At 37.8% G+C, this 13,490-nt stretch overlaps 1 protein-coding gene across 2 annotated transcripts in view; it reads right to left on the reverse strand.

Annotated features, from left to right (window-relative positions):
* The window catches only part of LOC105252092 (transcriptional activator cubitus interruptus), a 135,378-nt gene that overhangs the window by 12,780 nt on the left and 109,108 nt on the right, over positions 1–13,490 (reverse strand). For both annotated transcript variants that reach the window (XM_025406494.1, XM_025406495.1), the window contains exons 2-5: positions 8,224–8,471; positions 7,828–7,917; positions 4,623–4,814; positions 1,221–1,498 (exon numbers count right to left, since the gene is read on the reverse strand). In XM_025406494.1, coding sequence (XP_025262279.1) covers positions 1,221–1,498; positions 4,623–4,814; positions 7,828–7,917; positions 8,224–8,471 — 808 coding nt within the window. The remainder of the gene's footprint in view (positions 1–1,220; positions 1,499–4,622; positions 4,815–7,827; positions 7,918–8,223; positions 8,472–13,490) is intronic.

The raw sequence follows: 13,490 nt of genomic DNA on the forward strand, positions 1-13,490 counted from the left end.
ATATGTAATATTATAATATAAATATTGTATGTAATATTATAATATAAATATTGTATGTAATATTATTGAGATAAATATAATATTTAAATATAATATTTAAATATAATATTAAATATAATATTTAAGAAACATCTAATAAACATCTAATAAAAACATTAATAGATGTTTTTTTAAAAGCATTTTTTCTTATCTTTCTTAAACATTGTTTTATATTTTCAAAGTTTATTTATTAAATTTAAAACGGTGTCTGCATTTGTAGCAAAACGCGTTTTAATATTACAAATACGTTGCACCGTAACATTGCTGCAATATTTCTACAAGCGGACATTTTATCGTTGCTGCAATATTGCAGGAACATTTTGCAACATTTCTGCAATGTTGCAATCTTGCAAAGAAATATTTCTGCAATGTTGCTGCAATATTTCTGTGCCGTATGGGTGCGTAGCTATGAGGCACGAGCGCGACGCGACGACAAGAACGGAACACGACCACAAAGAGCAGACTGCAAGTCGATGCAAATCATACCCGTAAACTTTACACAGTGCAGACGCGAGCGTGCGTCGCTAGAACGGGGATAGAAGATGAAAACTACGTCAGCATGCGCGCGGATGCAAATAAATCTGTGCGAGGCCCAGTCGCGACGATGGCGGTGAAGAGGGAAGAACAAAGACGAGGAAGACGATAGTCTAGGGATGAAAGGAGGAGAGGATCGGGAGGCGGGAGAGAAAATAAAAGTGCGTGGGAGGGATAGGAGACGGGGGTGGAATCGAGCGAAATAACGTGCGCGAGATTGCTTGTAACCCGAAGACTCTCGCACGAGAGTAACCCAATCTTTTTCTCCGTCTCTCTTTCTCTCTCCTCTCATCTATCTTCGTTGCTCCGCTTTGTCGCCGTCGTGGTAAGCGAAGGCGGGCGATACGTGCGAAAGGGATAACGAGAGGGGCAGGACACGCGGAGGGGTATGATTATTTATTCCCAATGAATATCGATGACGGGCCACCGAGCGTATATCGTACCTCAGCTCGCAATAACGGCTCGAATGGCGTTCTCGATCCAACCGTATTCGCTCTCTCCCTCGCCCTTGCTCTTAACGTCTGCCGCGAGCGCGACGATACATTCGCTGCATCTCGAGATAATCGATCGGGCAAAGTCACGGCCGAAACGTAAAGACTTAATTGCCGGTGCACAACGGGACGGTTACTCATTCTCCTTTCGCTTACCTCGTTCTTCGGGGGCACCCCGACGGCTCCGTGCGGGCTCAGGGTCGTCGACGACGTGGAATGGGGCGGCACGCCGGGATACAATTGCGAATGGGGGGATAGTCCATGGGCATGAGGGTGAGAATGAGGATGCGGCGGCGGCGGCGGGGGCGCAGGCGGCTGCAGGGGGTGCGCGTGAGGTAAGAGCGCCGCTGCGGCCGCGCTCCTCAAGAGATGAGCCTGTAGCTGCTGCAGATGTGGCGTCATACCGGGATGCATGCCCAACGCTGGACTCATAGCTGCGACACAAGACAAGTAGATTAATTATTGACACGTCTTGTTTTTTAATATTATTTATCAGTGTTGGCAAAAAACTTGTTTTTTTTTTTATTTTATACAAAAAACATTGTTTTTTTTGTTTAGAACAATGTTTTTCGTTTTATTTATGTTTTTAAGTAAAGTAAAAACAAACATGTTTTAAACAAAAAAAAGCATGTTTTAAACAAGCAAAAAATACTTAATAGCTTTGATCTGTGTAAATATTTAAATTTTTCGCTAGCGTTAAACTGTAAATAACGTTGCCAAAATTGACAACGCTATTAAAAATATGAATAATAAAATAAAAATGATAAGATGGGTATTATTTTAGCAGAATATTTTTGGATATTAAATAACAATCAATACAGTAAAGATTAGTTAGAAGATATTGACTGACTTTACATTTTACATTTTAGCATTTTAAATTAATAGCAACTCAATCATAACTCATAGCAGGTCAGTAATTCTAAAAAAAAGTTCTAGTTAATAATATTTAATATATAATACTTTGGTTTCTTTCCTATTCTTATTAAGTAATCTCATGCTTAACTCTCAACATAAATTATAAATAAAAGAAAAATAAAAAACCTCAATTCTTCTTTTTAAAAGAAGAACTTTTTTGCCTGCTATGAGTTATGTATACTATTAATTTAAAATGCTAAAATGTAAAATGTAAAGTTAATCAATATTCTTCTAAGTAATCTTTATTGTATTGATTGTTATTTAATATCTAGAAATAAATATTCTGCTAAAATAATTCCCACCTTATCGTTTTTATTTTATTATTTTTATATCTATATGTTACATAAATATAGATAAAAAATTAAAAACACTAAAACAAAAACTTTTTTTGCAACATACACATCTATAAGTTTTTGTTTGTTTTTTATTTTTTTTACAATTTTTTTTCCAAATAATCATATATTTTATTTGCGATATTTTAAACGGTTCTAAACAGTAGTTTAAAACAATTTAAAACAAAACAGTGTCCACTGTTTTAAACAAGTTTTAATCAAACAGTTTTAAACACATTGTTTAAAATATGCCAACCCTGTTATTTATCGATATTTATACGTTATGATCGGAAAGAATATTTTATAGAAATAATAAAATCTGGAGATGAAAATATTCATTTTTAAGGAATAGTTAGATACTAAAAATGCTTGAATATTCAGCGATTGATAGACATGGAATGCTTGATTAAAGTTTTATATAATAGCTCTCGAATATAGTAACAATACGAGAATAGTGGGTAAATATCAAAATCGGACTGTGCATGTCCGTCCTCTTGACAGTCCGAGCACGACACGCCGGACTTCCGGCGTACGTAGACTAAGCTTGCATTTCAATCACGAGCCTCTGGTGGCTATTACAAAATCGTAAAGTAACCGCGAAGAAACTATTATGCTACGCATACATATAATTCGTCAAACAAGCTCGTCTCTTAGATGAATCCGTCGACGCGCGCGAGAACAGAACTTTATAAAAATACTTATATTAATAATACGATATATGTATTAATCATTTATTATTATCATTATTATTGTCGTTGTAATTCCCATGTTTAAATTAAAAATAAAAATGACAAATGATCAGCGAATTTTGACAAATATGATTTCCAGTTATACACGATGTAAATTAGAATAGCGTAGAGAACTTGTGTAGGATGAAAGTAAAATGAATAGGAAAGGATGACGAGAAGCTCGTGCGTAGTTCACAATAGCGTACACAACGAAGGCAAATTTAACGAGCGACTACATCCTGCGGTTATTCAACGATGCAACGCCGACAAACGGCTGGCGTGCCACGCAGCCTGAATTTTAATTCGTTAATTACTTCATTTAATCGCAAATTACCGGGCGCTCTTAACTCACGAGCAAGAGGGCCTTCGCCTATATAATGATTTTGTTTATCGATACCTCGAACTCATTACTGTTTATCTTAAAGAACTTAATTATTAAAGGAACTGTTCAATGTGTACATTCTGTCAAAAAAGTATCGGAAATTGTCGATTTAAACTGCCCGCGCTGGTCGAAGGTATGACAATTTTTTTTCCCAGATTGATACAACTGTCCTTAATTACGATGCCAAGTTTGAGTGGAATCTGTCAACCAGTGTGTTTACAACAGCTGGTTAAGTCAATCGATGTCAGTAGTGCGTGCCGATTTTTACAATGAGTGAAAATATTGAACAAAGAATTTGTCTCAAATTTTGTGTTGCGAGAGGTAGCACACGAACTTAACATGTCCTATGAGTCCGTTCGTTCGATTTTGGTCGATAATTTGGGCATACGATAATGCGCCGTCTCACCGAGCTACGATTGTGTAAGCGATTTTCTCGCTAAAAATTCAACAAATGTACTTGAACAACCACCGTATTCACCAGATTTGGCACCGTGTGACTTCTCAAAACTGAAATTGCCGTTCCGGGGTACCTGTTTGAAACCATAAAACAAAAATCGGCGCATGAACTGAAGGCCATCCCGGAAAGCGCCTATAAGAAATGTTTCGAAGATTGGAAAAAACGATGGCATACATGCGTTGCTTCAAATGGAGCCTACTTTGAAGGCGACCCAATAAATTTTGATGAATAAATGAAATATGTGTATTTTATTTAACAATTCCCGGTACTTTCTTGACAGAATGTATATTTGCCTTTTATCACGAACTGTTTTATCTATCATAATTCGTCACATCTGAATATCTAATACTTGTATCGAATTGAATTTCTCCTTCGAGTTTTCGCCAAAATTTACATAAATATTTAATCATTTACAATTTTTATTCTTAAAAAAAATATATCCATGTGTGTGTAGAGTGTTATGGTGATAATAATAATAATAATAATAATAATAATAATAGTAAGTATCATTAATATATAAATTCTTATAAAATTAAATTTGAAATACATCTACGAGTTTTATTTGCGCGTACAAACTTAGTTTTCCTCATCGGAATTTTATTTAGTTAGTTTCTCTCATAGGAATATTATAAAAAAATAAACAAGTTGTGTACAAAATTGTTTGAGTAATTAGATTCTATTTATCCAATATATTGGAGTTAGAGTAAGAAAAGAGATTCAATCTAATATAAGAAAATTACTTACCAGCTGAGAGATGTCCATAACTTCCACTTGCACTACTACTTCGCGAACCATTCACGATGGATGCTAAACTGTTTGGGCTAAATCGAATCATGCTGTCGATGTCAAATCTATCTGAATATGGCGAACTGCTCAGCGCTCTTTTCCGACTTGCTCTGATTGCCGAGGCTCTCGGGCTTCCTATTCTCGACGATGCTGAAATTAATGTATCAGAATTTAAACACACACGCTTCTGGATGGACAAACATAAAAATAAATTTTAATCATTAAATTTAAATTAATTTTAAATCTCGAATTTTCCATATTATTCACTCGCTATTTCCGTATCAAGACGATTTCCAAAATTTACAATTAATAATTATCACAATAATTATAATTAAATGCTAGTATAGTTTCTCTCAAAACACGCATTTTTAGCATTTGTCGCTGAAGTGTAATGAGTAAAAAGAAGTCAAACGGAAGGAGAAGACCCAGGAACGTTGGGCGTAGCAAGCAGGAAAAAGAGAGAGAGAAAAAGAAAAGGAATCAAGGAGCCCAGGGAGAGGGAGCTGATCTTGCGGCTTGAACGTTTTAGCGGCGATTTGCCTGCGACCGCAGCACAACGATGTAATATACAAACCACTTTCTTAAGAGCGCGGTGGCGGTTCGCTTGTACGTACCATCGTTGGTTACATGGTGGCGGTTATACGCTCTCTCCTTCTTCTCTCGACGCGTCACCTCTCTCTCTTTCTCTCTCTCTTTTTTCCCTCAGATTTCTTGCATTACCTTTGCAGGCAATACCTACGGGATTAAGCCGCGAGTGCTCTCCACCTCGCTTTCGTACTCCTTTTTCTTCCGTTTTATACCTGCTTCTTTCTTTCTCGTCTCTTCCCCTCCTCGCCTCTTATCTAAGGAGCAACGCGATATACAGAAGATGAGCACGAAGAGAATCTACCCTTCTCCTCAATTTCCACTTGGTTGATCGCTCGTTTGCGCACAACGGGTATAGAGTTACTCGCAGTTGTGTGGAACTCCGCTTCTCTTTTTTTGCGAAATCCTCGTCGCGTCATGATCGACCCGCACAAACGATCTCCTCCGCTTTATCTCCCCCTCGTCGATTATGAATTCGGCCACTGATCAGATTTACACTAGGTTGGAACGGCAGCGAAGGGCTCGATTGTCATGCGGTTTTTCCGCACGATCTGAGACGATCGCGTGCTCAATGAGCGATTTATTGATCACTTGCTTTCTCACGGTCTTTCATCTTAGTAAATTATATTTAAAACATTCATAATTATTATTGTATTTAATTAATTGAAATAGAATGATAACACAGGCCGACAAAATTTGGCCAAACCTCAGACCCAAAATATACTTTTCCGAAAGTTTTCGACGCGCTGAGTTTGAATCCGAGGTCAGAATTTCTCTGGTGACACCGGTTTTCGAGATATTCTAACCTAAAAGTGCAAAAATCACGGTTTTTCAAGATATTTGAGATTATGTTACATCGCAAAGTAATTTTTTTTCATGAAACCATTAATGGGATCCGAAAGAACTACTCTTCCTCTTTAAAAAACATTTTGATTCGTCCGGATATCTTTTTTTATCTTTGAGAAATTAAATGTTTAAATTAAGTAGTTTGACATTTTCGGAAATTGAATAGCATCAGGTAAGTACAATATAATGTACGTACACGAAATATACATTTTTAAAGGGTTTTGATGATTCGAAATTTGACATTAGTTTTGCAAATTTAATTTGTCTAAACAATTTGTTTAAACAATTTGTTTAAACAAACTATTGCAAAAATAATATTTTTTAAGAAATAAATGATTGAATCGGATTCTACGGAAACAAGCTCCGGAATAGTAATTCGGTATATTAAAATAAGTTTTGTTATAAACTAATTGATAAACAATCAATCATTTTCCAAATATCTAGAAATAAGTCGAACTACTTAATTTGAACGATTTCTCAAAGATAAAAAAAGATATCCGGACAAATCAAAATGTTTTGTAAAGAAGAAAAGTAGTTCTTTCGAACCCCATTAATGGTTTTATGAAAAAAAATTACCTTGCGATGTAACATAACCTCTAAAATCTCGAAAAACCGTGATTTGGGCACTTTTAGGTTAGAAGATCTCGAAAATCGGAGCCACCAGAGAAATTCTGACCTCGAATTCGAATTCAGCACGTCAAAAACCTTAGGAAAAGTATATTCTGGTTTCTGGGTCTAAATTTTGTCGGCCTGTGTAATTAAAACAGGAGATTTATCTCGAGCAATCAGGATTCTTTCTCATCATCTCGATGGAAGTTTGGTTTTCATCAGAATTAAAGGGGTTGTTCTCGCAATCGTGTCCAGCAATTCTCGCTGAGTTTAATGAATATGCGAACGAGAAACCCTTCTTCTTCTCCGCTCATCAGTCTTATCGTGGTTTCGTTTCCTCGCAAGATGCTAGGTCCCGACATGTTCAATAAGTCCCACAGGCTCTTCTCTTCGCTCCCTCGCGCGTGCAGGTCGAACATGGGATTGAGACATGTAAATTGGTGCAATCGTCCACTCCGATCGGCGCAGCTCCTCCCATATACGGAGGATGCCACGGCGCTATAGTACTTTTCAAACGATGCTCTCCATAGCTCTACTAAAGTATTCGGAATCGAGGCCCGAGCGTTTCAGTTTAAAAAGTTCCAAAACTCATCATTCTTGTAATCAATCTCGTTATCATTCTTCACAAAAAATCGGCAAAAATTCGAATCTTCAATCTTTTAAGAGAAATTTGAGTTTTCAATCTTTTAAGTACGTGTATCAATGTCTTATGATGATTCCAAGAGAAAATTTAAACGTTCGATATTCGCGATATTGTGATTATACAAATACACGCAATTGATAAAACGCGAAAATTTTGCACAACGAAGAAAGCTAGAGAGCTAGAAGAAAAGAAGGAGAGGGCGGGAAGACGAAATGTGAGACAACCTGTAGGGTAGGCGCTAAGGTGTTAATGAGGTCGTGTCGCTCCGAGTCGATTCAATTATGCGGCGGTGGCGGCTAACGAGGCCCCGTTTACCCTTTCGGTCGTCTTTTAGCCTCTCGGCCGCTTAACCAGTCGATCTCCTACCTGCCGGTAGTACATATATGGCTGGCCGCGGCGTACATAACTTAAATCGTGCGAGAGAAATGCGTGGACCGTAGATATTAAAGAAAGACACACATATATTAGAACGTATCTTACCATCGATAGAGAATGGGAATTCGGACGAAGCAAGAGTGCTAGCAGGACCTGTCGCGTGTAATAGATACTCGGGCGCCAAACCACCCAGTCCTGAAAATACAAAAAAAAAAATTATTCATGTATATTCATGATTGTGGCGGACAGACACGAACATCATCTTAGTTTGTCGAGAGGGAAGTAAAGCACGTTGTTACCGGGACGGTAGGTCACGCGCGTTGGATGGAATTCAAAGCCATTTTTGTACGCTGGAAGAGAAACTTCCGGCGGAAATGCGGGTCCCTTTTACGGAGTCTCTAGTCATTCATAGAGAAGAAGAGGAAAAAGGAGAGGAGGGGGCATGTAACGGATAGGACGTATGGTCTACGAACATTTCTATTCGTGCATCCGGATAATTACCGTGTAACGAGGCGTTGGGACTGTGCGTGGAGGCTTGGAGATGGTGGTAAAGATGGTCCATGTAGTTGATCCGATACGCGGGATGCAGGGCCGTATGTTCCGAGAGGGGATGACTTCTGCGTAGGAAATCACCGCCGGAAGTCCCGTTGCCGGCAGATCCACCTCCTCCGCCGCCACCCCCGCCGGCGTTGTTACCGTTGCTACCACTGCCGTTACCGGATGTTCCGATCGCGGTGCTGCCGGATAATCTGAAAAACGTTAAATTAATTAATTAATTAATTAATCAAAGACGTCCCCTCGCGATTTAACAATAAAAGATTCGAATTGTTCGCAGAAATTGTTGAGAAAAAAAAATCAACGATACAAGCCTCACTGTATGAAAACGTATTCTCTAAAAGTGAATCAGTGAAAATATCACTAATTTAAACAGTAAAATAAGATTTCACTGAGAATCAGTGAGTATTTTATCGATTTTCAGTGGAAACGCTTATTTTTTTTTGTTATTTTGACTTATATCTCACTGATTATGGTCAGTTAAAATAAAATTCACTATAAAATCAGTAATCGCTAGTTTGTTCGTTTACTGCTATAATTGCTATTTCTCTCGTATTTAGTTTTAGTCATAAGAATTTTAGTCATAAGAATTATATAAAGTTTGGAAAAAGCGACAGATAAAATTAGAAGTAGAAGAATTACTTCGATTTAATTTCTGAAACAATCTCAATAGAGAGGCTTCAGGTATTAAATTGATCTTATATAAGTCGGACAAATAAATGTCTGACTTAATGAAAATTATGAAGAGATGAATTCTAGTTTAATATTACTGACGATAGAAAAAAATATTACTGATTGAAAGAGTCAAAATTATTAACTAATTCTTTCAATAAAATATCACTGATTTATAATGCTGTACTTATAACTGCTGTAATCAGTGATTATTCACTGATTCACTTTTAGAGAGTAGGTCTCATTAACGAAACATATTTCTGACGAGACGTTTATAATTTACAGCGAAAGGAGGGGGAAGAAAAACATTCTCATTTGACGGATGAAATTACGACACGCTCCGTAGACGCGACAAATGGCGCGTGTCTCTTCGTCAAAGCTTCTATTCGCGTCGCTTCTTGACGCAGACAGGTGTCTTCCGTCAATGGTACGGTTGTATGATCAAAGTATAACTTTGTTCGCGGGGGGATAGAATAATGCGTTTTTGTTTGTCGTCCATACTGAAACGTCATAATGTGCGCGCTCGTTTCGCTTCGAGGAAAGGAGCCGGGATCCGGAGGAGAAACGAGCCGCCATGAGAGAGACGGCGCGTCTCGTTTTGAGTGATGGCAATTCGCCACGCTCGAAACATCGAGAAACGATGCGTGTCTGGTGCCTTCAAAGATTCTCGACGTCCGGGTTATTCCCCATCGGACTCCGCTGCTAACGGGAGTCTCGTGCGAGCAAAATTGCGTCTTCCGAGTACGCGCTTATGTCGCTTGTGTTAAACATTACAATATTAAATCAACGCGCGCGCTTCAAACTTACCGAACCAATGTAACACGGCAACAGGTTCTTCACCTTAACGCTTTAAAGAAGTATAAATTAGGAAGGGATTCCGCTCGCAAAGCGCGAATTGGACAAGCGTTACCGAGATGAATTACTGAGACGACCGAAGGTCGAAGTTACGACGAGGATAAAATCTTCCTCGAGGAGAAGCGGGGTGAAAAAAAATTTCATATTATTGAGAGACAAATATACAAAGATTTTAATTAAGTGACAGGATGATTTATACAATGCACCGCGAATAAGAAAGTAAATAATACCGTGGACGGGAGGGAACAGAAACAGAGGTACGATTGGCGCGTGTCGTAACGTTTTAAGGCAGATTACGATGTTTGAGTCGGTCGCTGTCTAAATATTGGCTCCGCGCTTCCACGAGTTTGCTGAGTAAAGACAACCGGGTCGACTGTTTGACTTTGCTCAGTGTCCACGGATTTTGATTACTGTCTGTTGGCTACCCGTTTACAGTGGTCGGCCGTGTTAAAACGTTTGTCGCGATACTTGTTGACAGGTCGATGGATCTCTCAATTCTGCATCGTTTCCGCGCTTCTACGGACGTTCAAAACTCTATGATACTGTTTATGTAGCGTTAGTTACAATTTATATAAAATTGCATCAAATATTGCACATGGATAAATAACTATAATATTAATACAAGAACATAATTTAAATCGACACTTGCAATTTATTGGTTGGTAATGTATCACTCACAACGTTTCGACCATGGATTTTGGTCCTTATCAAGTGAACTACAAATTATTTCCAGTATTATAAACAATTAGAAAATTGCGGTATTTGGAAATAAAAAGTGAGCAGAAAAAAATATATACATACAGTAAATTAGTTAATTATTATATTGTGAGAAATAAAGAAATCATTGTCAAGATTCCATAATGTCAATCTCTCCCTCAAACACAAAGAGAAAGACTAAACTGACTTTATTAGTCTATCATAAATATTGTTTAGATTTTCAGTCCTTTGTAAGGTCTTTGTCCTTTTGTAAGTTAATAGTGTTGTCAAACTTTTTAGCGACATTCAAGAATTTAACGTTATAATATTAATTGCAATTTATATAAAACTATAGAATCTTATAAGATTGCTCTATCATTCGATTGCGGCGAACGATTGTTTCCATTAGCGATATAAGTATTTCTCGCGAAGCGATTATGGTATGGCAAAAATTAGGGCGCTTTGACAGGCTGCTTAGTAGCAGATCCCATAAAAAAGTCGACTGACAGAGAATCGGGAGGAACTGGGGACACCAATACAATGAAAACATCGTCGACTCTGCCGGATTTGGCACGCTCGTGTTCCTCGTTTTTTTTCGCACCGGGAGAGAAATGGCCGAAAGAAAGACGGAGCTTGAGAATTCTAGGTGGAGGAAAAGAGAAGGAAACTATAGAAGGGAAGAAGAGAGGAGAAAGAGAGAGCAAGCTGCGTCTATTTCCAATCCTGCTGACTGCCAGATGACTCGAGGTATGGTTCTGCCTCTGGTTGCTGTCCTTCCTTCCTTTTCTATTGCTTTCCTCCTTCTTCTTTCGCAGTCTCTGCTTTAAGCGCCTGTCACACTTTGCAAGTTTTTAAAATATCCAAATCGGCGATGTACAAATTTGATCTTTTTCCTCGCCCATAAAAAAAGTGCATATAAAAAGCCTCTAGATACATAAAAATTTTAGACTAAGTTATTTTTTGCAAAAAAATATATTTTTCGAATGTCACATATTTCAGTAGAAAATATTGTTTTTGTTACATTTTTTATCATTTGAAAATTTTCGAGTTATTTTTCCTGGATGATTCGATACTTTAAACGAGCAACGCACAGAAGATGCGTACGGTGAACAATTTTTTTCTTTCCCCCTTTCTCTTTTTTTACGCCTTGTCGTCTGTCTTGTCTTTTCATTCTTCTTTGCTTCTATCTCTCTCCAATCTTTGAAATTCTCTGTCGGGCGCACATCAGTGTCCTTCTTCCACGTCATAGCTTTCCGTCCCTGCCGAAACAGCCCTCACCGACAGATAAAACTCGAGTCGTTAACTCGACACGCCGGAAACCGACGCATCTATCTTTATCTACGACTTGTCCGCCTCGGGAACTCGTGGATCTTCTTGAAATTCTTACGGCCATCGCGCTCGTTTCTTCTCAACGATATTCGGCAATGTCATATTTTCGGTTAAAGGCTTATCAAAATTTCAGGATTATCTTTCGTTTGTAATTTTTAATCCAATATAAGAGCCAAAATTTTATTAAATTATTTATTAATTACACTGGTAAAAAAAAATAATTTTAACTTTTTCCTCTTATAATTTTGCAGTTTTGGGCTTATTTAAGTGTGCTGATTTCGAGTACGACAGTAGTTTTTTTTAACAGCTCTTGTTTTTTAATATTTTTAGACTACCCCCTTTAGACATAACGTTTTTTGAGTTTTACTCGACTCAAAATTACTATTTTTTTAACTTTCGATATGCCTTCGACTCGGAGACGTTGTTTACATAATCCAGATAGTTTTTGTTATATTTGTGGCGAATACATCTTTCAAAAATATCGAAAACCTATTTTGAAGAATTAATATCTTATAAATAAAAAAAGTAGAGCTGATACAACTAAACTAGTATTTTTTTCGTAATCAGTGCCTTAGATATAACCTATAATATATGTTAAATGTCAGAAAAAAATTTGAGTGTTGGCCAGTATTATTAAAGTTCTATTAAATTATTAATACTTATTATTATATTAATAATAAAAATATAATTCGGATAATTTCGTAGTAAGCTAATTTATTCTTTCAAGTGAAAAGTTATTGTAGAATTATTCGCATAGCAAAAGTACTTTGAAACTTATAATAGTCTTAGAAATATCGGATATATGAAGATCTCTAGAAGCTTTGTCGACGATAATTTGGCGATCGCTGGCAGACACGCGACGTCTCGGTTGTTTTAATCTCGTGAGGCAGAAGGAGGAAGAGAAGGAGAAGAGGGAACGACGGAGCCGGGTGAAGAATTAAGGTTCGCAAGCTCATTAACGTGACTCGTGGTAATGAGGCGAGCTAAGCGGTGCCCGGGAACATCTGCCCGGTTTCCCTGCTGCCCCTCGAAAAAGAAAGACGGAGAGCGCGACGACGAAAAGAAGCTCGTGCAGAGGCCGAAACGGGGCAAAAGGATGCGGCTTAAGCATGAGCCGAAAGCCGATCAGCGCGAAAAGACGAGAGATTTGGTCGTTACCAAACTTTATCCCTCCCTGTACATCGATGTAAGATGACCCTTTATGATTTGCCGAACGAATAATCCCGCGACTCGTCAAAATTGATGATGCCCCATGATGAGAGATTTGTATTAATCTTTGTAATCCTAAGGAATCGCTACTATAACCTGTATTATCGCGCAATCAGCTTAAATGGTTAGGTTAGGTTAGGTTAGGTTAGGTTTTAAATGGTACAATTATTTGTATATTATTATTTGTATATTATCTAAAGTGCAATGATGGACCCTTACGGAAAAGATGAAACATGCGGCGGTTCTATGAGGTTTCAACTTATGATATTTATTGCTGTGCCTTGCCGAACGCGTAGTGTTGCGATGATAAAGAAAGGGAAGGAAACCATATGGCGGATTCTGCACAGCAGCTCAAATGAAGGCGCAAAATTGGTGATGCCACATGATGAGAGATTTGTATCAATCTTTGTAATCCTAAGGAATCGCCACTATAACCTGTATTATCGCGCAAT

Source organism: Camponotus floridanus, unplaced genomic scaffold (genome assembly GCF_003227725.1).
Source record: "Camponotus floridanus strain SB8 unplaced genomic scaffold, Cflo_v7.5 scaffold146, whole genome shotgun sequence".
Taxonomy (NCBI): Eukaryota; Metazoa; Arthropoda; class Insecta; order Hymenoptera; family Formicidae; genus Camponotus; species Camponotus floridanus.